General features: G+C 28.8%; 1 protein-coding gene and 1 long non-coding RNA gene across 2 annotated transcripts in view; one reads left to right on the forward strand and one right to left on the reverse strand.

Annotated features, from left to right (window-relative positions):
- Window positions 1-24,711, reverse strand: part of LOC142224427 (uncharacterized) — a 423,478-nt gene that overhangs the window by 138,264 nt on the left and 260,503 nt on the right. The gene's annotated exons all lie outside the window — the stretch shown is intronic.
- Window positions 160-23,467, forward strand: Lip1 (Lipase 1). Its single transcript, XM_075298106.1, has 6 exons — window positions 160-342; window positions 7,689-7,869; window positions 22,125-22,336; window positions 22,395-22,538; window positions 22,603-22,740; window positions 23,003-23,467. Exons 1-6 carry the CDS (start codon window positions 160-162, stop codon window positions 23,465-23,467), a joined length of 1,323 nt encoding a protein of 440 aa, XP_075154221.1.

Genomic DNA, 24,711 nt, shown 5'->3' on the forward strand with positions numbered 1-24,711 from the left:
ATAATTTCACTTTTTATTATTGAATACGATTACGTAGAAAATTTGAATATCGGAAGTGCATTATTACTAGAAAGAGGTTAAGAAAATAGAAACGAAAAAAAATTAAGAAAGAAAAATTTGTAATTTGGAGTAAATATTTTATGAGTGATTTAAAAACAAATGTGGTTATTTAAAGAATGGAATTTCAGACAAGTGATTGTAGTTTTTGTAATTTTTAATTTGGTTCTTCCGCTGACAAATGGCCAATTTATCGACGAAGATGAAGATGAGAGTAGTGAGGATGAAACACCAGAGGAGAAAGCAGAAAGAAAGAGTATTGAAGAGGATTCATATCTGACAGTGGTAAGTAAGGAAAAGAAAGTGCATTATGGATATCTGCGATTGAAATGCGCGACTTATATAAAACAGAGGGCATCTGTACTGACCAAGATAGTTTTTACAACAAATATGCAAATATACCCAACGTGGGTAATTTAGACATTTAGCTGGAGGCTCCCATATAAACTTGGGAATTTGGAACAGCTTTTTTCGTTAAGATTTTCAGATGCCAACTCGGGAGATCGTTTTATGTGGGAGCTTTTTCAAAATATGCACCGATGTATACCAAAGTTAGTACAGCTCTCGACGAAAGTATTTCTAGATTTTAAATGTCAAGCCTATCTGACAAAAAAATGCTTCCATGTTCGCAAGATCTCAAATTAGGAGATCGGTCTATATTGGTGCTATATCATGCTAAACATGGACCGATATATACCAAAATAAGCACATCTCATTATGGTCCCAAAACAGGTCTAAATTTTAAGTCGGTTTTCTTGCGCTTTTAAAGGTTAATAAAAAATTACAGCAAAGATTATAAATTGTTTCGTCTTTACAGGTTCCTTTTTTTACAGAATTGTATGCTTACTATTATTATCATTTCCTGTGCGTTTCAAATAAACCGAAAATCTACAATTGATTTTACTAAAAGATGGCAGTGTAGGTCATTTTCTTTAAAATTTTTAAACAAATCAAAAGAGTAAAGTGTAATCATAAATAAAACTATCGGGTCAGGGGGAAATTTTTATATCTACCACTATAGGATGGGTTAGTCCCCATCATCCGTTCCCGTTGAAATAGGGTACGAGATGTTAGTATGTGCCCTTTAACAACCACGCAAATATTGGTTCAAAACTGTTCATAATTATATGGGCCCCGTATAAACCGATCCCCATATTTGACTTCCAGAGCCTATTTTAGGAGCGACTTTCATCCCATCCGGTAGAATTTTGGTACGTTGTATTGTTATATACTCTCTAACAATCATGCAAAATTTGTCCCCCATCGCTCAGTGGTCGGCGCTGTATGGAGTTAGCGGTCAAAAATACTTCCAGTATAGGTATCATCGTGAAACTTCGATCACGGCTTTATAATTATGTCAGAACTATTTAATGATAAAATGGAATTGATTGATGAAGTTTTGGCATAGTCCCCTATATAGACCGATATCCCGATATTACTTCTGGGGCTTCTAGAACCTGTAGTTTCTATCTGATTTCCCTGAAATTGGAAATCTAGAGGTATTTTAGGACCACTAATAGATGTGTCGAAAATGGTGCCTATCGCTCCATGTATTTAAATAGCCCCCATATACACGTAGCAATGAGACTAACAAATAAAGGGTGATTTGTTAAGAGCTTGATAACTTTTTTTTAAAAAAAAACGCATAAAATTTGCAAAATCTCATCGGTTCTTTATTTGAAACGTTAGATTGGTCCATGACATTTACTTTTTGAAGATAATTTCATTTAAATGTTGACCGCGGCTGCGTCTTAGGTGGTCCATTCGGAAAGTCCAATTTTGGGCAACTTTTTCGAGCATTTCGGCCGGAATAGCCCGAATTTCTTCGGAAATGTTGTCTTCCAAAGCTGGAATAGTTGCTGGCTTATTTCTGTAGACTTTAGACTTGACGTAGCCCCACAAAAAATAGTCTAAAGGCGTCAAAGCGCATGATCTTGGTGGCCAACTTACCGGTCCATTTCTTGAGATGAATTGTTCTCCGAAGTTTTCCCTCAAAATGGCCATAGAATCGCGAGCTGTGTGGCATGTAGCGCCATCTTGTTGAAACCACATGTCAACCAAGTTCAGTTCTTCCATTTTTGGCAACAAAAAGTTTGTTAGCATCGAACGATAGCGATCGCCATTCACCGTAACGTTGCGTCCAACAGCATCTTTGAAAAAATACGGTCCAATGATTCCACCAGCGTACAAACCACACCAAACAGTGCATTTTTCGGGATGCATGGGCAGTTCTTGAACGGCTTCTGGTTGCTCTTCACTCCAAATGCGGCAATTTTGCTTATTTACGTAGCCATTCAACCAGAAATGAGCCTCATCGCTGAACAAAATTTGTCGATAAAAAAGCGGATTTTCTGCCACTGATTTTGGTAATAAAATTCAATGATTTGCAAGCGTTGCTCGTTAGTAAGTCTATTCATGATGAAATGTCAAAGCATACTGAGCATCTTTCTCTTTGACACCATGTCTGAAATCCCACGTGATCTGTCAAATACTAATGCATGAAAATCCTAACCTCAAAAGAATCACCCTTTATTAATTATATCCTAAACCACATAGTGGTCAGGGTATAATAAGTTTGATCGGCCAAAAAATGTGCCTACCAGAAATATTGATTTTAGACCCCATAAAATATATACCGATCGACTCAGAATCACCTCCTAAGTCAATCTAGCGCTTGGTGTCCGTCCGTCCGTCTGTCCATGTATTTGTTGTTCACAGGATTCCGGTCGCAATTATTAACCGATTTAGATTAAATTTGGTACAGGGTGTTTTTTGGGCACAACGACGAACGCTATTGAATTTGGAAGAAATCGGATCAAATTTAGATATAGCTCCCATATATATGTATTGCGCGATTTCGACAAATGGAGTCACGTTGCGCTTTTTTACAAACCGATCGTCATTAAATTTTGCACATAGTAAACTTTTTCATCACCCTTTAAGTCTGCAAAATTTCATCGAAATCGGTTCAGATTTAGATATAGCTCCCACATATATGTATCGCCCGATTTTCACAAATTTGGCCATAAAAACCTTATTTATTAAGCGATCTTACTCAATCTTGGCTTACTCTAATCTTTTATAGTACTGACAATATGTGCCACAAATAATCGAAATCGGTTCAGATTTAGATATAGCTCCCATATATATGTATCGCCCGATTTGGTCAAATTTGGCCGTAAAACCTTTATTTATCAACCGATCGTACTCAAAATTAGCTAAATGTAATCTGCTATAGCTCTAACTGTATGTGCGAAATTTCATCGAAATCGGTTCAGATTTAGATATAGCTCCCATATATATGTATCGCCCGATTTTGCATAATTTGGCCGTAAAACCCTTATTTATCAACCGATCGTAACCAAGGTTGGCTAAATGTAATCTTCTATAGCACTAACTGTATTTGCAAAATTTCATCGAAATCGGTTCAAATTTAGATATAGCTCCCATATATATGTATTGCGCGATTTTGAAAATTTTGCCCCTAATAACCTTATTTTTGACCATAGGGGCCTCGTTTATTAACTGGTCGTACTCAAATTTTACACAAAGTGACCTTCTGTAGTATCAATCCTACCTGCAAAATATTATACAAATTGGTTCAGATTTAGATATAGGTCCCATATATATGCATCGCTCGATTTTGTCATATTTGGCTATAATACTCTTATTTATTAACCTATGTTATTCAAATTTTGATGTACTAGCTGATCGTATGTAGACTAACATGTAGTTCTTACATAAATCTATTGCCCTATTTGCAGAAATTTGGATTTATTACCCACAACTAATTGACCGAGTTCCTCTTTTTTAATAATGGACTCAATATTAGTGGCATACTAACTCTTTTGGTGCAAAATAAACTATAGCTCCTAATATTAGACATTTCTGCTCAGATTGTGACAAGACACCAATAAACATGTACCCCCCTTATTGTCTCCAAAACCTATACCAATGATATCCCACAAATGCTTATGTTTACTAATTCCGTAGGTTAGGTTAGGTTAGGTTAGGTGGCAGCCCGATGTATCAGGCTCACTTAGACTATTCAGTCCATTGTGATACCACATTGGTGAATTTCGTAGGGGTGGTTTAGGGTATGATATAGTCGGCCCCGCCCGACTTTCTACTTTACACACTTGTTTTATAACAAATTTAAATCAAGTTTTACACATTTTTATTATTTTAAAATATATTTAACAACATTTAATTCAATATTCATTTCGATTTATTTCGTTAGAAGTTTTTCTTCTTTTGTTTTATTTATTATTAAAGTATACACTTAATTTTATACTTTCTCACACTGCAAAATTCAACTGAGTACTTGCTCTCTCTCTTTTGAAGCCCTTCTTAAAGATTAAATTTGGAATAAAACAAAAACAAATATTAATTTTAAAACCTTGTTTGCATAAAAAACAGTGTTGCTACACTTTTTAACCAACTTCTAACTTTGATTTTTTTATTTTGGTCAATGGGATCGACCACTGTGCATCGGTCCATATAACTCCCATATTTTACTTCTTGAGCCTCCTGGAAAAACAAATTTAATCCGATTTGATTGAAATTTCGTACGCCCCCATGTAAACCGATCACCACATTTGACTTCTGGCGCCTCATGGAGGGACAAATTTCGTCCGATGCGATTGAAATTTGGCTCTCCAATTACCGTGCTAAAAGTGATTCATAAATATACACACAAAACAATTCTTTCTGTTTCAATCATGAAATTAATTGATCCAATTAATTATTTAATTGAAATGCCTTTAATCACAGTATCAATTAAAAAATAATTGATAGTCAATTAAAAATTAATTGATCCAATTACAAAAAAATAATTGATACTATTAATTTTTCTGATTGATTTTTGTTTCAATTAAAAATATTGTTGAATCAATTAAATTTTTAAATGAATATTTTTTAAAACTCAATTAAGACTTTAATTGGAAAAATGTTCGTGAATATTTTTCTGTATATATAGACTCCTCTATATAAAGCGACCAAGAACTGAATTCGATTCCCAGCAAAAAAATTGGAAGTTCTTCTAAAGGTACAACTTTAAAAGAACTTCCAAAAGGGACCTCCCAAAAATGTTCTTCATTTTAACTACACAGAAAAAAATTTTATGAAAATGTTTCCAGTTAAAATCGTAGTTGAGTTTTAAACAAGTGAGTAAAGTAGAAAGTCGGGAGGGGACGACTATATCATACCCTAAACCACCCCTACTGAATTAGTAAACATAAGCATTTGTGGGATATCATTGGTATAGGTTTTGGAGAACATAAAGGGGGGTACATGTTTATGGGTGTCTTGTCACAATCTGAGCAGAAATGTCTAATATTAGGAGCTATAATTTATTTTGCACTAAAACAGTTAGTATGCGACTAATATTGAGTCCATTATTTAAAAAGAGGAAATCGGTCAATTAGTTGTGGGTAATAAGTCCAAATTTCTGCAAATAGGGCAACAGATTTATGTAAGAACTACATGTAAGTCTACATACGATCAGCTAGTACATCCACATTTGAATAACATAGGTTAATAAATAAGAGCATTATGGCCAAATATGACAAAATCGAGCGATGCATATATATGGGACCTATATCTAAATCTGAACCAATTTGTATAATTTGCAGGTATGATTGATACCACAGAAGGTCACTTTGTGTAAAATTTGAGTACGATCAGTTAATAAATGAGGCCCCTATGGTCAAAAATAAGTTAAGGTATTATATTTAGCCAACTTTGAGCACTATCGGTTGATAAATAAGGGTTTTACGGCCAAATTTGGCAAAATCGGGCGATACATATATATGGGAGCTATATCTAAATCTGAACCGATTTCGATTATTTTTGGAACATATTGTCAGTACCATAAAAGATTAGAGTAAGCCAAGTTTTAGTAAGATCGCTTAATAAATAAGGTTTTTATGGCCAAATTTGGGAAAATCGGGCGATACATATATATGGGTAAGATATAGCTCCCATATATATGTATCGCCCGATTTAGATGAAATTTTGCAGACTTGAAGAACGATGAAAAAGATTACCTTCTGCCAAATTTGGTGACGATCCGTTTGAAAACAAACGCAACGTGACCCCATTTGTCGAAATCGGGCGATACATATATATGGGAGCTATATCTAAATTTGATCCGATTTCTTCCAAATTCAATAGCGTTCGTCCTTGTTCCCAAAAACTCCCTGTACCAAATTTCATCAAAATCGGTTAATAATTGCGACCGGAATCCTGTGAACAACAAATACATGGACAGACGGACGGACACCAAGCGCTAGATCGACTCAGGAGGTGATTCTGAGTCGATCGGTATATATTTTATGGGGTCTAAAATCAATTTTTCTGGTAGGCACATTTTTTGGCCGATCAAACTTATTATACCCTGACCACTATGTGGTTTAGGGTATAAAAACATTCAATTAAAAATTTTATTGATTCAACAAAGTTTTTAATTGAAACAAAAATCAATCACAAAAATTATTGGTATCAATTATTTTTTTAATTGAATTAACTTTTTAATTGACTTTCAATTAATTTTTTAATTGACACTGTGATTGAAGACATTTCGTAATTGAAACATAAAAATGTTTATGTACACAAGTAGTTCATTTAATTCAATTTTTATAACTCGCTTTTTTTCATATCTTTAATGAGTAATTTTAAATCAAAAAATTAGCACTGCCAGTATGACGGTAAAAATAACAATATTTACTCACATTTAAATACTGGAGAGTTCTAGCCACATATAAAGCAATCGCAGTATCACGCTTGGATTCCAAATCAAAATACTTTTAAAAGCTTGTAAACAATACAACAAACTGTCATTGGAATAAATCTGTTAGCTGTTAGACGAGCAGTTTGAAATAATATAGAACAGAATTTTGTTGCAATACATATCAGCTACTTTGTACTTAGGAATTTAGGAGATACTCAAAATAAATTTTTAAATCTTTATACAATGTTTTCTATAATTTCCCATTTGATTCTTTAAATTCAGAAATTTCATATACTACAAATTACATTGAAAATTTTTAAAGTTTTTAGTGAAGCCACAAATACAGACAGGCAGAACCAAAAAGCGGATTCAATGAGCATTCATCATGAAGAACATCAACATTTTTACAACATCCTCGGTTTTATGTAATTAACGAACTTCTTCCACATTCTAACCAAATTTAATTGAAGCTCTCTGTGCAAAAGTAACGCAATCAGCACTTTTGTAACATTTCCTTTAGGCACAGTCTCTTTCACCCAACTGTCACACACTCACATTACAGGACGAGACCGACTGACTGGCGACCGAACATCACCATCCAGCATCACCATCTGAGTCAATCACTCAGATGATATGCATCAGAAGCAATGTACTGCCAGCCACCAATTCACTTGACTTATATAAATATTTTCTTTTCTCTCTTCCGTTTCCCCCTTCTCATTCATATCGTCGTCAACATCATCACATCATCAACCGTGTCTTCGTCATTTCCATTTTCCATATTCATGCTGTGATTTACTATTCCTTACATTGTCATTGCCTTTGCATTCGCCCATTGGACAACAAAAAAAAACACACACATAAAACCAACTCGAAAAATACCAACAAAACAAAAAACAAGGATAAATTAATTGCTAAATATGGGTATCCGGCCGAAGTGCATCAAGTCACCACCGAAGATGGCTACATCCTGACAATGCATCGCATACGCGGCAAGCAAGGTGCCCAACCATTTTTCTTGCAACATGGTCTTGTTGACAGCTCAGCGGGCTATGTTATAATGGGTCCCAATGTAAGTCTCGGTAAGTATCTTTTGTTTTTTATCCGTCCTGTGTAAGCGTCTATAGTTAATGTAATAGGGTTTGAGACCAAATGGAAATGAAGTCTAAAAGAATTATTGGCCATTGAGATTGAGATTTTAGAGAGTCCCAGCGACAAAAGAATAGATCGTTTGATAAAATTTTTCATATGTACATAAATTTAACAAAATTTCCAATAGGTAAAAAATGTTGACAAAATTTCTTATAAATACATATTTTAACAAAATTTTCTATAAATAAAAAAAAAAATTACAGAAATTTCAAGTAATAAAAAATTTTATAAAAAAAAATCTATAAATAAAAAATTTCAAAAAAAAATTTCTATACATAAAATTTTTTGAAAAATATATCTATAGGCAAAATTTTCTATGGACTCAACATTTTGATAGAATTTTCTACAGATAAAATTTTCTATAGATACAAATTTTGTACAATTTTCTATAGATAGCAAATTTTACAAAATTTTCTATAGGTACAAAATTTGGAACAGATTTTCTATAAATAAACAAATTTGACAAATGTTTCTATAGATAAAAAATTTAGACAACATTTTCTACGATTAATAAAACTTTCATATTTTTCTATAAATAAAATTTTTTTTTACAGAATTTTCTATAACTAAAAAGATTGGCCAAATTTGTCTATAAGTAAAAAATAACAAATAAAAAATTAAAAAAAAATCTATATATACAAATTTTTAGAAAATCTTCTATATATAACAAGTTTACAAAATTTTCCATAAAGATACAAATTTTACAAAATGTTCTATAGATAAATATTTAAAAAAAAAATTTCTATAGATAAAAATTTTACAAAATTTGCCATAGATGGCAAATTTTTGACAAAATTTTCTATAGATAAAAAATTTTAACAAAATTGTCTATAGATAAAAAGTTTTGACAAAATTTTCTATAGACAACAAGTAAGTAAAGTCTAAAGTCGGGCGGGCCCGACTATATTATACCCTTCACCACTTTGTAGACCAAATTTTGTGTTACATCTCAACTCATTCATGAAGGTTTATATTCCCATATACAAATATTTATATCTTAACCGGTTTGGAGACAATTTTTTGTACTTCTACAAAATCTCTAGAACTAAATCGACTTATGCCCTGGGATGAAGCACTATATTACTAAAAACAAGTAAGGAAAGTCTAAAGTCGGGCGGGGCCGACTATATTATACCCTGCACCACTTTGTAGATCTAAATTTTCGATACCATATCACATCCGTCAAATGTGTTGGGGGGCTATATATAAAGGTTTGTCCCAAATGCATACATTTAAATATCACTCGATCTGGACAGAATTTGATAGACTTCTACAAAATCTATAGACTCAAAATTTAAGTCGGCTAAAGCCCTAAGGTGGAACACAATGTTAGTAAAAACAAGTAAGGAAAGTCTAAAGTCGGGCGGGGCCGACTATATTATACCCTGCACCACTTTGTAGATCTAAATTTTCGATACCATATCACATCCGTCAAATGTGTTGGGGGGCTATATATAAAGGTTTGTCCCAAATACATACATTTAAATATCACTCGATCTGGACAGAATTTTATAGACTTCTACAAAATCTATAGACTCAAAATTTAAGTCGGCTAAAGCCCTAAGGTGGAACACAATGTTTGTAAAAAAAATATGGGAAAAATTTAAATCTGAAACAATTTTAAGGAAACTTTGCAAAAATTTATTTATGATTTATCGCTCAATATATATGTAATAGAAGTTTAGGAAAATTAGAGTCATTTTAACAGCTTTTCGACTAAGCAGTGGCGATTTTACAAGGGAAATGTTGGTATTTTGACCATTTTTGTCGAAATCAGAAAAACATATATATGGGAGCTATATCTAAATCTGAACCGATTTCAACAAAATTTGGCACGCATAGCTACAATGCTAATTCTACTCCCTGTGCAAAATTTCAACTAAATCGGAGTTAAAAATTGGCCTCTGTGGTCATATGAGTGTAAATCGGGCGAAAGCTATATATGGGAGATATATCTAAATCTGAACCGATTTCAACCAAATTTGGCACGCATAGCTACAATGCTAATTCTACTCCCTGTGCAAAATTTCAACTAAATCGGAGGAAAAAGTTGGCCTCTGTGGTCATATGAGTGTAAATCGGGCGAAAGCTATATATGGGAGATATATCTAAATCTGAACCGATTTCAACCAAATTTGGCACGCGTAGCTACAATGCCAATTCTACTCCCTGCGCAAAATTTCAACTAAATCAGAGCAACAAATTGGCCTCTGTGGTCATATGAGTGTAAATCGGGCGAAAGCTATATATGGGAGCTATATCTAAATCTGAACCGATTTCAACCAAATTTGGCACGCATAGCTATGATGCTAATTCTACTCCCTGTGCAAAATTTCAACTAAATCGGAGCAAAAAATTGGCCTCTGTGGTCATATGAGTGTAAATCGGGCGAACGATATATATATGGGAGCTATATCTAAATCTGAACCGATTTCAATAAAATTTAGCACACTAGACTACACTACTAACTGAACTCCTAGTGCAAAATTTCACCCAATTTGGGGTAAAACTCTGGCTTCTGGGACCGTATTAGTCCATATCGGGCGAAAGATATATATGGGAGCTATATCTAAATCTGAACCGATTTCTTCCAAAATCAATAGGTATCTATTCTGAGCCAAAACACATACTGGTGCCAAATTTGAAGTCGATTGGACTAAAACTACGACCTTGACTTTGATTACAAAAATGTGTTCACGGACAGACGGACAGACGGACATGGCTATATCGACTCAGGAGTCCACCCTGAGCATTTTTGCCAAAGACACCATGTGTCTATCTCGTCTCCTTCTGGGTGTTGCAAACATATGCACTAACTTATAATACCCTGTTCCACAGTGTGGAGCAGGGTATAAATATGGGAAACATTTAAATCTGAACCAATTTTGAGGCAACTTCGCAAAAGCGTATTTATGATTTATCGGTCGATAGATGTGTATTAGAGTAATAGAACAATTTGAGTCATTTTGATAAGTTTTCGACTTAGCAGTGGCGATTTGATAAGGAAAATGTGGGTATTTTGGCCATTTTGGCTTAAATCGGAAAAACATATATGTGGAAGCTACACGCAAAGAAAAAAAACGTTTGGAAAACGTGTACCGAAAACGGTTTTCTTTTGTTAGAGTTTTTTGAATTGCTTCGAAAATTTTAAAATTTTATCACCAAAAAAATTCGTTTGTTACAAAATTTTTATTTTTTCAATAAAAAGAGTTATTTTTGAAATAACAACACAGTCCATTTCGTTTATATCAAAACACTGTTCTTTTCTGACTTTAGGTCTTTAATAAGACACATTTTATAGTTCAAAATTTAATATAGTACAATGTAATGTTGAACATTTTTTCGGAATCTTCCGAATATATCTGGAATATATGTCAAAAAAAACAAAAGCAAAAAAAAAAACTTTGGCCGAAGCAGGGATCGAACCCACGACCCTTGGCATGAGAGTCGGACGTAGCTACCACTGCTCCACGGTGCCAAACTAAATGTTTTTTTCTGTTAAATAAACTTTGTTTATTCGGTTCGTGGGCGCCGCAAGCTATGCTATATAAATATAAATTATATGGATATTTATCTATTGATGACCATAACAGGTACATAGCTCAGTGGTTAGTGTGTTGGCTTACAATGTGCATGGTCCGCGGTTCGATTCTCCGTCCAGGCGAAAGGTAAAAAAAATTTTAAAAATTTATAAAATTGTATAATTTCTTCTGCATTGTTGGTATTACAGGAAAAGGTGTTAAGAACTAAAAATCCTCGTGGATGTGAGAAAGATGTGAGGAACAATGCAATTAGCAAGAAAATAATGTTTTTTTTTTGAGCTAGTCTTTATGAAATTGTTTTTACATCCTGGAAAAGAATAAACGTTTATCACAAAAAGGATATACTTTTCTTCCAAATACACTTCCTTACAGCGAAAAGCAAATGAGAAACGAACTTTGTTTGTCTAAAATTTCGTTTGGGAGGAAAGAATTATTTTTTTGCGTGTATATCGAAATCTGAAGCCATTTCAATAAAATTTCACATTCATAGTTACTATGTTAATTCTACTCCCTCTACAAAATTTCACGTAAATCAGAGTAAAACTCTGGCTTCTGGGGCAATATAAGTCCATATCGGGCGAATGATATATATGGGAGCTATATCTAAGCTTGAACCGATTTTAAATTTGGCACAATTAACGATACTATTAAACGTACTATTAAACGTGCAAAATTTGAAGCAAATCAGGACAAAACTCTGACTTTTGTGGCCATATAAGTGTAAATCGGACGAAAGATATATATGGGAGCTATATCTAAATCAGAACTGATTTTAATAAAATTTGTCCCACTTAACTATTCTATTAAACGCACTCCTTGTGCAAAATTTTAAGCCAATCAGGACAAAACTCTGGCTTTTGTGACCATATAAGTGTAAATCGGACGAAAGATATATATGGGGGCTATATCTAAATCTGATCCGATTTGGCTGATATTTTGCATATTTTACGAGAGCCGCAAACCATTTGGCTGTACGAAATTTTAAGAAAATAAGTTGATAAATACGTCAATTATGACCAGACCGGTGATAAATATATATGGCAGCTATATCTAAATCTGAAGCGATTTTTTCCAAATTAAAAGCGATTGTCTTTGAGCCAAATTAAAACTCTGTGCCAAATTTTAGGACGATCGGACTTAAACTGCGACCTGTACTTTGTACACAAAATTACATATACAGACAGACAGACGCACATCGCTAAATCGACTCAGAATTTAATTCTATGACGATCGGTATACTAAACGATGTGTCTCAGACTTTTCCTTGTAGGCGTTATACACAAATGCACAAACTTATTATATCCTATACCACAGTAGTGGTGAAGGGTATAAAAATGTTGACAAAATTTACTCTACAAAAAAACAATTTAACAAAACTTTATATAGATAAAAAGTTTACAAAATTTTCTGTAGATAGCAAATTTTACAAAATTTTCTATAAATAAAAAATGTTGACAAATTTTCTATAAATAAAAAAATTTGATAAAATTTTCTATGGATAAAAAAACTGTTATATTTGTCTATAGTTAAGAATTTTGACAACATTTTCTACAGATAAAAAATTTTTACAACATTTTCTATAAATAAACGTATCTGACAAAATGTTCAACAAATAAAAGTTGTTGACAGCATTTTCTATAGATAATAATAATTACAGAATTTTCTATATATCAAATATTTTGACAAAATTTTCTGCAGATAAACATTTTACAAATTTTTCCATATATAAACATTATACAAAATTTTCTATAGATACAAATTTTACAAAATTTTCTATAGATAAAAATTTTACAAAATTTTCTACAGATAAAAATTTTAGAAAATTTTCTATAGATGATAAAAATTTTACAAGAATCTTCTATATACGAGTATAACAATTTTACAAAATATTCTGTAGATAAAAATTTTACAAAATTTTCCAAAGATGGCAAATTTTGTATGGATAAAAAAATTTGATAAAATTTTCTATAGATAAAAAATTTTTGACAGACTTTTCTACAGATAAAAAATTTAACAAAACTTTATATAAGCAAAAATTTTACAAAATTGTATATAGACAAAAATTTTACAAAATTTTCTGTAGACAGCTAATTTTACAAAATTTGCTATATATTTCAAGATTTTCTACAAATAAAAAAATTGACAAAATTTTCTATGAATAAAAAACTTTGATATTTTTCTAAAGGGTGATTTGTTAAGAGCTTGATAACTTTTTTTAAAAAAAAAACGCATAAAATTTGCAAAATCTCATCGGTTCTTTATTTGAAACGTTAGATTGGTCCATGACATTTACTTTTTGAAGATAATTTCATTTAAATGTTGACCGCGGCTGCGTCTTAGGTGGTCCATTCGGAAAGTCCAATTTTGGGCAACTTTTTCGAGCATTTCGGCCGGAATAGCCCGAATTTCTTCGGAAATGTTGTCTTCCAAAGCTGGAATAGTTGCTGGCTTATTTCTGTAGACTTTAGACTTGACGTAGCCCCACAAAAAATAGTCTAAAGGCGTCAAATCGCATGATCTTGGTGGCCAACTTACCGGTCCATTTCTTGAGATGAATTGTTCTCCGAAGTTTTCCCTCAAAATGGCCATAGAATCGCGAGCTGTGTGGCATGTAGCGCCATCTTGTTGAAACCACATGTCAACCAAGTTCAGTTCTTCCATTTTTGGCAACAAAAAGTTTGTTAGCATCGAACGATAGCGATCGCCATTCACCGTAACGTTGCGTCCAACAGCATCTTTGAAAAAATACGGTCCAATGATTCCACCAGCGTACAAACCACACCAAACAGTGCATTTTTCGGGATGCATGGGCAGTTCTTGAACGGCTTCTGGTTGCTCTTCACTCCAAATGCGGCAATTTTGCTTATTTACGTAGCCATTCAACCAGAAATGAGCCTCATCGCTGAACAAAATTTGTCGATAAAAAAGCGGATTTTCTGCCAACTTTTCTAGGGCCCATTCACTGAAAATTCGACGTTGTGGCAGATCGTTCGTCTATTCATGATGAAATGTCAAAGCATACTGAGCATCTTTCTCTTTGACACCATGTCTGAAATCCCACGTGATCTGTCAAATACTAATGCATGAAAATCCTAACCTCAAAAGAATCACCCTTTATAAGTAAAATTTTGGACAACATTTTCTGTAGATAAAAAATATTTACAAAATTTTCTATAGATACAATTTTTTTTTACAAAATTTTGTATGGATAAAAATTTGTGACAAAATTTTCAACAAATAAAAATTTTGACAGACGTTTCTACAGATAAAAAATTTAACAAAACTTTCTATAAACAATAATTTTACAAAATTTTCTATAGATAAAACTTTTACAAAATTTTCTATAGATAAAACTTTTACAAAATTTTCTGTACACTAATAGAAAAATTTACGTTCCATAGTCGTCAACGGACGGTGACAAAATGAAACGGAAACGTTCACAGAAAATCAAAACGGAATGTTCACAATTTCGTCCACGGGCGTTCACGATTGCATGAACGGCATTCGTTTTTCTTTGGCCATAAAAAGTCTTAAAATAATCGTTAAACAATATTATGGCAACTCCCTCGGCAACTTTTACAAAATTTTGTATGGATAAAAATTTGTGACAAAATTTTCAACAAATAAAAATTTTGACAGACGTTTCTACAGATAAAAAATTTAACAAAACTTTCTATAAACAATAATTTTACAAAATTTTCTATAGATAAAACTTTTACAAAATTTTCTATAGATAAAACTTTTACAAAATTTTCTGTACACTAATAGAAAAAATTACGTTCCATAGTCGTCAACGGACGGTGACAAAATGAAACGGAAACGTTCACAGAAAATCAAAACGGAATGTTCACAATTTCGTCCACGGGCGTTCACGATTGCATGAACGGCATTCGTTTTTCTTTGGCCATAAAAAGTCTTAAAATAATCGTTAAACAATATTATGGCAACTCCCTCGGTGGTGCAATGTGCTAAGGCGAGTGTTAACGCGTATGGCGCAGGAAACACAGGTTCGAGTCACGCTAGTGGAAATCTTTTTTAAATTTTGTTTATAAAGTCGTAACCATAACGTTTTCAGATCATGAACGCTGGTTGTCGTTTTGACAACGCATGGTGTCATTTTATGGTTGTCATATTGACAACGCCTGTTCTCAGTTTGACACCACATGTGTGTTGATTCACTTTCATGATCGAATCGTTTTGAAATGAGCACGCCGTACATGATTTTTTTCTATGAATGTAGATAGCTAATTTTACAAAATGTTTTATAGATAGCAAGGACAAGATTTGCTACAAATACAAAAAATTGACAAAATTTTGTATGGATAAAAAACTTTGATATTTTTCTAAAGTTAAAATTTTTGCCAACATTTTTTTTTGTAGATAAAAAATATTTGCAAAATATATATAAAATGTTTTGACAAAATTTTCTATATATAAAATATTGTGACAAAATTTTCTATATATAAAAAATTTTGACAAAATTTTCTATATATAAAAACTTTTACAAAATGTTTTTAAAAATATTTTTGTTTTTAAAGAAAAAATTGTCTTTGGATTCAAAAATTGTTACTGGGTTTTATCCATAACCGTTATTCAAATATTCTGCACTTAATCTGTGTTTGTATTTGAATACTGACGGACCACGGAGGTGGCGTCAGCACAGGCATCACATTGTTCAACAAAACACAGATGTATGTGTATATCTCACACAAGTGTACCTATGAATCCTTCCGCCATGTTCGGGTATTGTTGGTGGGACAGAATCATTTTATAATTTGAAGTTGAGTAATTCCTAAGATAAACATAGATTAATTACTTCCACGCAAAAATGGGATACGAAGCGTGGTACCATATGAAAGACGAAAAGGACAAACAAGGATGGATGTTGCTGATTGCAGCAAATGGCTAGGATTAAACTCGATAGTCACAATGTAGTTTATGGCGTTCATTTAAATGAATGGTGATGTTAGACTATACTGATTTCGTAGGAGGTAAACGGTGAATAAGGATGAACAAGAGACGATCTTATCTTCATAGAATTACATTTATCAATACAACATTATTGAGCAAATTGCTATTAAATTAATTCAATATACATGTGAATGAACTCATGCATATTAATTATACTGCAATCAGGCAGATGGCTGGGAAAATAATAATAAATCAATATAAGAAAAGTATAATGTATAAAAATATTATACCTGTAGTCATAAAAGATTTTTTTTAGAGAATTTTTTTGCAAAATTTTATTTTTATAAAAAAATTTTATAGAAAACTTTCGCAAAATTTTATTTCTACCGAAAATTTTCTCAAAATGTTGTTTTTATAGAAAATTTTATAAAAATTTAATTTTTATAGAAAGTTTTCTCAAGATTTTATTTCTGTAACAATTTCCTTCAGAAAATTTTGTCAAAAATTTATTTTTATAGAAAATTTTGTCAATATTATATTTCTATAGAAAATTTTGTCAATATTTGATTTATACAGCAAATGTTGTCAAAATTCTAATACTACAGAAAATTTGGCCAAAGTAAAAAAATTACTCAAAATTTTATTCCTATAGCATATTTTGTAAAAATTTTATTTCTATAGGAAATTTTCTCAAAATGTTATTTCTATAGAAAATTTCGTCAAAATTTTATATCAATAGAAAATTTTGTTAAAATGTTATTTCTATAAAAAACTTTGTCAAAATAGTAAATTTTTTTGTTCTATAAAAAATTTAGTCAAAATTTTATTGCTATAGAAAATTTTTTTAAATTTTACTTCTCTAGAATGTTTTGTCAAAATTTTACTACTATAGAAAATTTGGTAAAAATTTTATTTCTATATAAAATTGAGTCAAAATTTTATTTCTATAGAAATTTTGACAAAATTTTATTTCTATAGAAAATTTTAACAAAATTTTAGTTCTATAGAAACTTTTGCCAAAGTTTTATTTCTATAGAAAATTTTGTCAAACATTTATTTCTATAGGAAATTTTGTCAACATTTTATTTCTATAGAAAAAATTTTCCAAAATTTTAATGATAGAAAATTTTGTCAAATTTTTATTTGTATAGAAAATTTTGTCAAAATTTTATTTCTATAAAATTTTAGTTCTATAGAAAATTTTGTCAATTTCTTAGTTTTATATAAAATTTTCTCAAAATTGTATTTCTATAGAAAAATTCGTCAAAATTTTTATAGCATTTTATTGCTATAGAAAATTTTCTCAACATTTTATTTCTATAGATAATTTTGTCAAAATTTTATTTCTATAGAAAATGTTCGCAAAATTTTATTTCTATAGAAAATTTTCTCAAAATTTTATTTCTAAAGAAAATTTTTTCAAAATTTTATATCAATAGAAAATTTTGTCAAAATTTTATTTCTATAGAAAACTTCGTAAAAATTTTAAAAATTTTCGTAAAAGTTTTATTTCTATAAAAAATTTTGTCAAAATTTTATATTTATAGAAAATTTTGTGAACATTTTATTTCTATAGAAAAATTTTTTAAAATTTTAATTATAGAAAATTTTGTCCAAATGTTATTTCTATAGAAAATGTTGTCAATTTCTTAGTTCTATAGAAAAATTTCTCAAAATTGTATTTCTGTAGAAAATTTTGTAAACATTTTGTCATAATGTTATTTCTATAGAAAATGTTCTCAAAATTTTATTTCTATAAAAAAATTTGTCAAAATTGTAATTATAGAAAATTTTGTCACAATGTTATTTCTATAGAAAATTTTGTCAAAATTTTATTTCTATAGAAAAAGTAGACATTTTTTTAGTTCTATCGAAAATTTGGCCAAAATTTTATTTCTATAGAAAATTTTGTCAAAATTTTACTTCTATAGAAAATTTCCTAAAAATTTTATTTCTATAGAAAATTTTTGCAAAATTGTATTGCTATAGAAAATTTTGTAAAAATTTTATATCAATAGAAAATTTTGTCAAAACTTTATTTCTATAGAAAACTTCGTAAAAATTTTAAAAATTTTCGTAAAAGTTTTATTTCTATAGAAAATTTTGTAAAAATTTTATATTTATAGAAAATTTTGTTAAAATTTTATTTCTATTGAAAAATTTGTTAAAATTTTAATTATAGAAAATTTTGTCAAAATGTTATTTCTATAGAAAATGTTGTCAATTTCTTAGTTCTATAGAAAATTTTCTCAAAATTGTATTTCTATAGAAAATTTTGTAAAAATTTTGTCAAAATGTTATTTCTATAGAAAATGTTCTCAAAATTTTATTTCTATAGCAAAATTTGTCAAAATTGTAATTATAGAAAATTTTGTCACAATGTTATTTCTATAGAAAATTTTGTCAAAATTTTATTTCTATTGAAAAAGTAGACAATTTTTTAGTTCTATAGAAAATTTGGTCAAAATTTTATTTGTATAGAAGTTTTATTTCTATAGAAAATTTTGTTAAAATTTTTTTTCTATAGAAAATTTTGTCAACATTTTATTTCTATAGAAAAAATTTGCCAAAATTTTAATGATAGAAAATTTTGTCAAAATGTTATTTCTATAGAAAATGTTGTCAAAATTTTATTTCTATAGAAAAAGTAGTCAATTTTTTAGTTCTATAGAAAATTTAGCCAAATTTTATTTCTATAGAAAATTTAGTCAACTTTTTATTTGTATAGAAAATTTTGTCAAAATTTTATTTCTATAGAAAATTTTGCCAAAATTTTAGTTCTATGGAAAATTTTGTTAATTTCTTAGTTCTATATAAAATTTTCTCAAAATTGTATTTCTATAGAAAAATTCGTCAAAATTTTTATAGCATTTTATTGCTATAGAAAATTTTCTCAACATTTTATTTCTATAGAATTTTATTTCTATAGAAAATGTTCGCAAAATTTTATTTCTTTAGAAAATTTTCTCAAAATTTTATTTCTAAAGAAAATTTTGTCAAAATTTTATATCAATAGAAAATTTTGTCACAGTTTTATTTCTATAGAAAACTTCGTAAAAATTTTAAAAATTTTCGTAAAAGTTTTATTTCTATAGAAAATTTTGTCAAAATTTTATATTTGTAGAAAATTTTGTGAAAATTTTATTTCTATAGAAAAATTTGTTAAAATTTTAATTATAGAAAATTTTGTCAATATGTTATTTCTATAGAAAATGTTGTCAATTTCTTAGTTCTATAGAAAATTTTCTCAAAATAGTATTTCTGTAGAAAATTTTGTAAACATTTTGTCATAATGTTATTTCTATAGAAAATGTTCTCAAAATTTTATTTCTATAGAAAAATTTGTCAAAATTGTAATTATAGAAAATTTTGTCACAATGTTATTTCTATAGAAAATTTTGTCAAAATTTTATTTCTATAGAAAAAGTAGACAATTTTTTAGTTCTATAGGAAATTTGGTCAAAATTTTATTTCTATAGAAAATTTTGTCAAAATTTTACTTCTATAGAAAATTTCCTAAAAATTTTATTTCTATAGAAAATTTTTGCAAAATTGTATTGCTATAGAAAATTTTGTAAAAATTTTATATCAATAGAAAATTTTGTCAAAACTTTATTTCTATAGAAAACTTCGTAAAAATTTTAAAAATTTTCGTAAAAGTTTTATTTCTATAGAAAATTTTGTCAAAATTTTATATTTATAGAAAATTTTGTTAAAATTTTATTTCTATTGAAAAATTTGTTAAAATTTTAATTATAGAAAATTTTGTCAAAATGTTATTTCTATAGAAAATGTTGTCAATTTCTTAGTTCTATAGAAAATTTTCTCAAAATTGTATTTCTATAGAAAATTTTGTAAAAATTTTGTCAAAATGTTATTTCTATAGAAAATGTTCTCAAAATTTTATTTCTATAGCAAAATTTGTCAAAATTGTAATTATAGAAAATTTTGTCACAATGTTATTTCTATAGAAAATTTTGACAAAAATTTTATTTCTATTGAAAAAGTAGAAAATTTTTTAGTTCTATAGAAAATTTGGTCAAAATTTTATTTCTATAGAAGTTTTATTTCTATAGAAAATTTTGTTAAAATTTTATTTCTATAGAAAATTTTGTCAACATTTTATTTCTATAGAAAAAATTTGCCAAAATTTTAATGATAGAAAATTTTGTCAAAATGTTATTTCTATAGAAAATGTTGTCAAAATTTTATTTCTATAGAAAAAGTAGTCAATTTTTTAGTTCTATAGAAAATTTAGCCAAATTTTATTTCTATAGAAAATTTAGTCAACTTTTTATTTGTATAGAAAATTTTGTCAAAATTTTATTTCTATAGAAAATTTTGCCAAAATTTTAGTTCTATAGAAAATTTTGTAAATTTCTTAGTTCTATATAAAATTTTCTCAAAATTGTATTTCTATAGAAAAATTCGTCAAAATTTTTATAGCATTTTATTGCTATAGAAATTTTTCTCAACAGTTTATTTCTATAGAATTTTATTTCTATAGAAAATGTTCTCAAAATTTTATTTCTATAGAAAAATTTGTCACAATGTTATTTCTATAGAAAATTTTGTCAAAATTTTATTTCTATAGAAAAAGTAGACAATTTTTTAATTCTATAGAAAATTTGGTCAAAATTTTATTTCTATAGAAAATTTTGTCAAAATTTTACTTCTATAGAAAATTTCCTAAAAATTTTATTTCTATAGAAAATTTTGTAAAAGTTCTATTTCTAAGAAAGTTAATTTTATTTCTATAGAATTTAGTCAAAATTAATTTAATAGAAAATTTTGACAAAATTTCATTTCTATAGAAAAGTTTGTCAAATTTTATTTCGGTTTGTTTTGTTATTGTTGGTTTATTTCCTTCAATCATTGTTGTTGTTTTTGATTTCAGCTTAAAACCATGAATTGACTAAACTACAAGTGTAGCTTAACCAACAGAGGAAATGAATGTCTGTCAACTTTATTTGGGCAAAGCCCTATAGACTGCAAAATGGTTGGATGGACGCACGTTTCGGTTTTTTAAGCTGAGATCAAAACAACAAATAAAAATTTTATTTCTATAGAAAATTTTGTTGAAATTATTTTTCTATAGAAAATTTTGTCGGATTTTTTTTCTTTCTTTGTCAAAATTTTACTTCTATAGAAAGTTTTGTCAAAATTTTACTTCTATAGAAAATTTCTTAAAAATGTTATTTCTATAGAAAATTTAGTCAAAATTTTATTTCTAGAGAAAATTTTCTCAAAATTTTATTTCTATAGATAATTTCGTAAAAATTTTATTTCTATAGAAAATTTAGTCAAAATTTTATTTCTATAGAAAATTTTGTCAATTTCTTATTTCTATAGAAAAATTTCTCAAAATTGTATTACTATACAAAATGTTGTCAACATTTTTGTAACATTTTATTGCTGTAGAAAATTTTCTCAAAATTTTATTTCTATAGATAATTTTGTCAAAATTTTATTTCTATAGAAAATTTTCTCAAAATTTTATTTCTATAAAAAATTTTTGTAAAATTTTATTTCTATAGAAAATTTTCGTAAAATTTTATTTCTATAGAAAATTTTCTCAAAATTTTATTTATATAGAAAATTTTCTCAAAATTTTATTTATATAGAAAATTTTATGAAATTTATAATTTTGTATAGGAAATTATATATATTTTTTATATGTTGATTTTTTTAAATTTTATTTATTGTTTTTTTTTCATTTATTTCATTTTCAGCGTATTTACTTGCCGACAACAACTATGACGTTTGGATGGGTAATGCCCGTGGAAATCGCTATTCCCGTAATCATACCACCTTAGATCCTGATGGGAAGAAATTTTGGGAATTTAGCTGGCATGAAATCGGAATGTATGATTTACCGGCTATGATTGATTATGTTTTGAAAACGACTGGGTTTAAAAGACTTCAGTATGTGGGACATTCCCAGGTAAGGCCCTTCCCTTATAAATCAATCAATAAAAACCAATTATAGACATTTCCAATAGGGTTGTACCGCATTCTTTGTAATGTGTTCCATGAGACCGGAGTATAATAAAAAAATCGTGTTAATGCAGGCTTTGGCTCCAGCTGTGTATGCCCAAGAAACTGGAGAACATCCTTACATAAGGGCAATTAGTATATATTTCAATGTAAGTAGTATTAAATATTGTTGTAAAAAATATACAATTAACATCAATTTTCTGTTTTGTATAGACCTTGGTTGGAGGCTCCATAACGGAAATGTTCCACAATGAGTTCCGTTTCCTATGTCGCATGACCGAGGAAACGGAAAGGCTTTGCATAGAAGCTGTTTTTGGGATTGTAGGAAGGAATTGGAATGAATTTAATCGGGTAAATTATTTTAAAATAAAGAAACAATATTTATGAGGAATCAAAGTGCAAATGTAAGCATATATCTCTGGGCAAGGTCAATAGGTCCTGAGCTGATCTTCGGAAAAAATAACCAAAAATATTTTGGTTTCAAAGATCGAACTGTCTACAGTTCCCGAAGATTGAATTATACTTTAAAAATTAATCTTACTTTTTGCCCACATTAATATAACCTTCATGTGCTTATTGCATGTATTTACCTATTTTTACTTTTTCTTTCCAGAAAATGTTTCCCGTCATTTTAGGCCACTATCCTGCCGGTGTTGCTGCCAAACAGGTTAAACATTTTATTCAAGTGATAAAAACTGGAAAATTTGCCCCATACAGTTATAGTACCAATAAAAATATGGTCCTCTATAAGGAGCGTGAACCACCGCGTTATAATTTAACAGCGGTGACTGTACCCACCTATGTCTATTACTCGAAAAATGATCTTCTTTGTCATCCCACCGATGTTGAGGCTATGTATGCCGATTTGGGGAAGCCTATTGGAAAATATCTCATACCACAAAAAGAGTTCAATCATATGGACTTTTTATGGGCCATAAATGTTAGACGTCTTGTCTATTCAAGAATGTTACAAGTTTTGAGTAAATTCAAAGAGCGACGAAATAATGCCAGTGCCTATCCATTATCCAAAGATATTGAAATACCAGATGAGGATGAGAATTCAAAGGAAAAGGAATAATACATGATATTTGATATAAATTAATTGGAATTTAAGTATTTATTTATTAAAATTAAGTATTTATTTTTTGTATACAATATAAATGTAATAAATAATGTTAATAACCATCAGAGACATAGCTGACATTTGCAGACAAATGAAATAAAACCAAAAAACTGCCAAATTGGCAACACTGTCCAACACTACGTCAAAGAAAACAAGAGACATATATTTTGTTCAGCGTTGCCACAGTGAATTTTTAGTTCGGCTCAATTTTTTTTCCAAAATTCGACCAAAATTCGTACCATCGGACCATTTTTCCAAATTAAATTAATATCATTTAAAAATTAAAAATTTTCCAACATTTTACTTCGATGGAAAGTTTTGCCAAATTTTTATTTCTATTCAAAATTTTTATTTCTATAGAAAACTTTGTCACAATTTTATTTCCTTTGAAACTGTTGTCAAAATTTTAATTCTATAGATTTTTTTTTTTTAAATTTTATTTCTATAGAAAATTTTATTAAAATTTTATTTCTGTAGAAAATTTTGTCAAATATTTATTTCTATAGAAAATTTTGTCTAAATATTATTTCTATAGAAAATTTTTTCACAATTTTGTTTCTAACATATAGAAAATTTTGTGAAAATTTTATTTCTATACAAAATTGTGTCACAATTTTACTATAGGAAATTTTGACAAAATTTTATTTCTATAGAAAATTTTGTCACAATTTTGTTTCTATAGAAATTTTTCCAAAATTGTATTTCTATAGAAAATTTTGTCTAAGTTTTATTTTTAAAGAAAATTTTTTCACAATTTTGTTTCTAACATATAGAAAATTTTGTGAAAATTTTATTTCTATACAAAATTATGTCACAATTTTACTATAGGAAATTTTGACAAAATTTTATTTCTATAGAAAATTTTTTTCACAATTTTGTTTCTATAGAAATTTTTCCAAAATTTTATTTCTATAGAAAATTTTTTCAAGATTTTATTTCGATAGAAACATAACATATAACATAACATATAGAAACATAACATATAGACAACATATAGACAATTTTGTAAAAATTTTATTTCTATACAAAATTGTGTCACAATTTTACTATAGGAAATTTTGACAAAATTTTATTTCTATAGAAAATTTTGTCACAATTTTGTTTCTATAGAAATTTTTCCAAAATTTTATTTCTATAGGAAATTTTGACAAAATTTTATTTCTATAGAAAATTTTGTGAAAATTTTATTTCTATAGAAA

Source organism: Haematobia irritans, chromosome 2 (assembly GCF_050003625.1).
Source record: "Haematobia irritans isolate KBUSLIRL chromosome 2, ASM5000362v1, whole genome shotgun sequence".
NCBI classification, from domain to species: Eukaryota; Metazoa; Arthropoda; class Insecta; order Diptera; family Muscidae; genus Haematobia; species Haematobia irritans.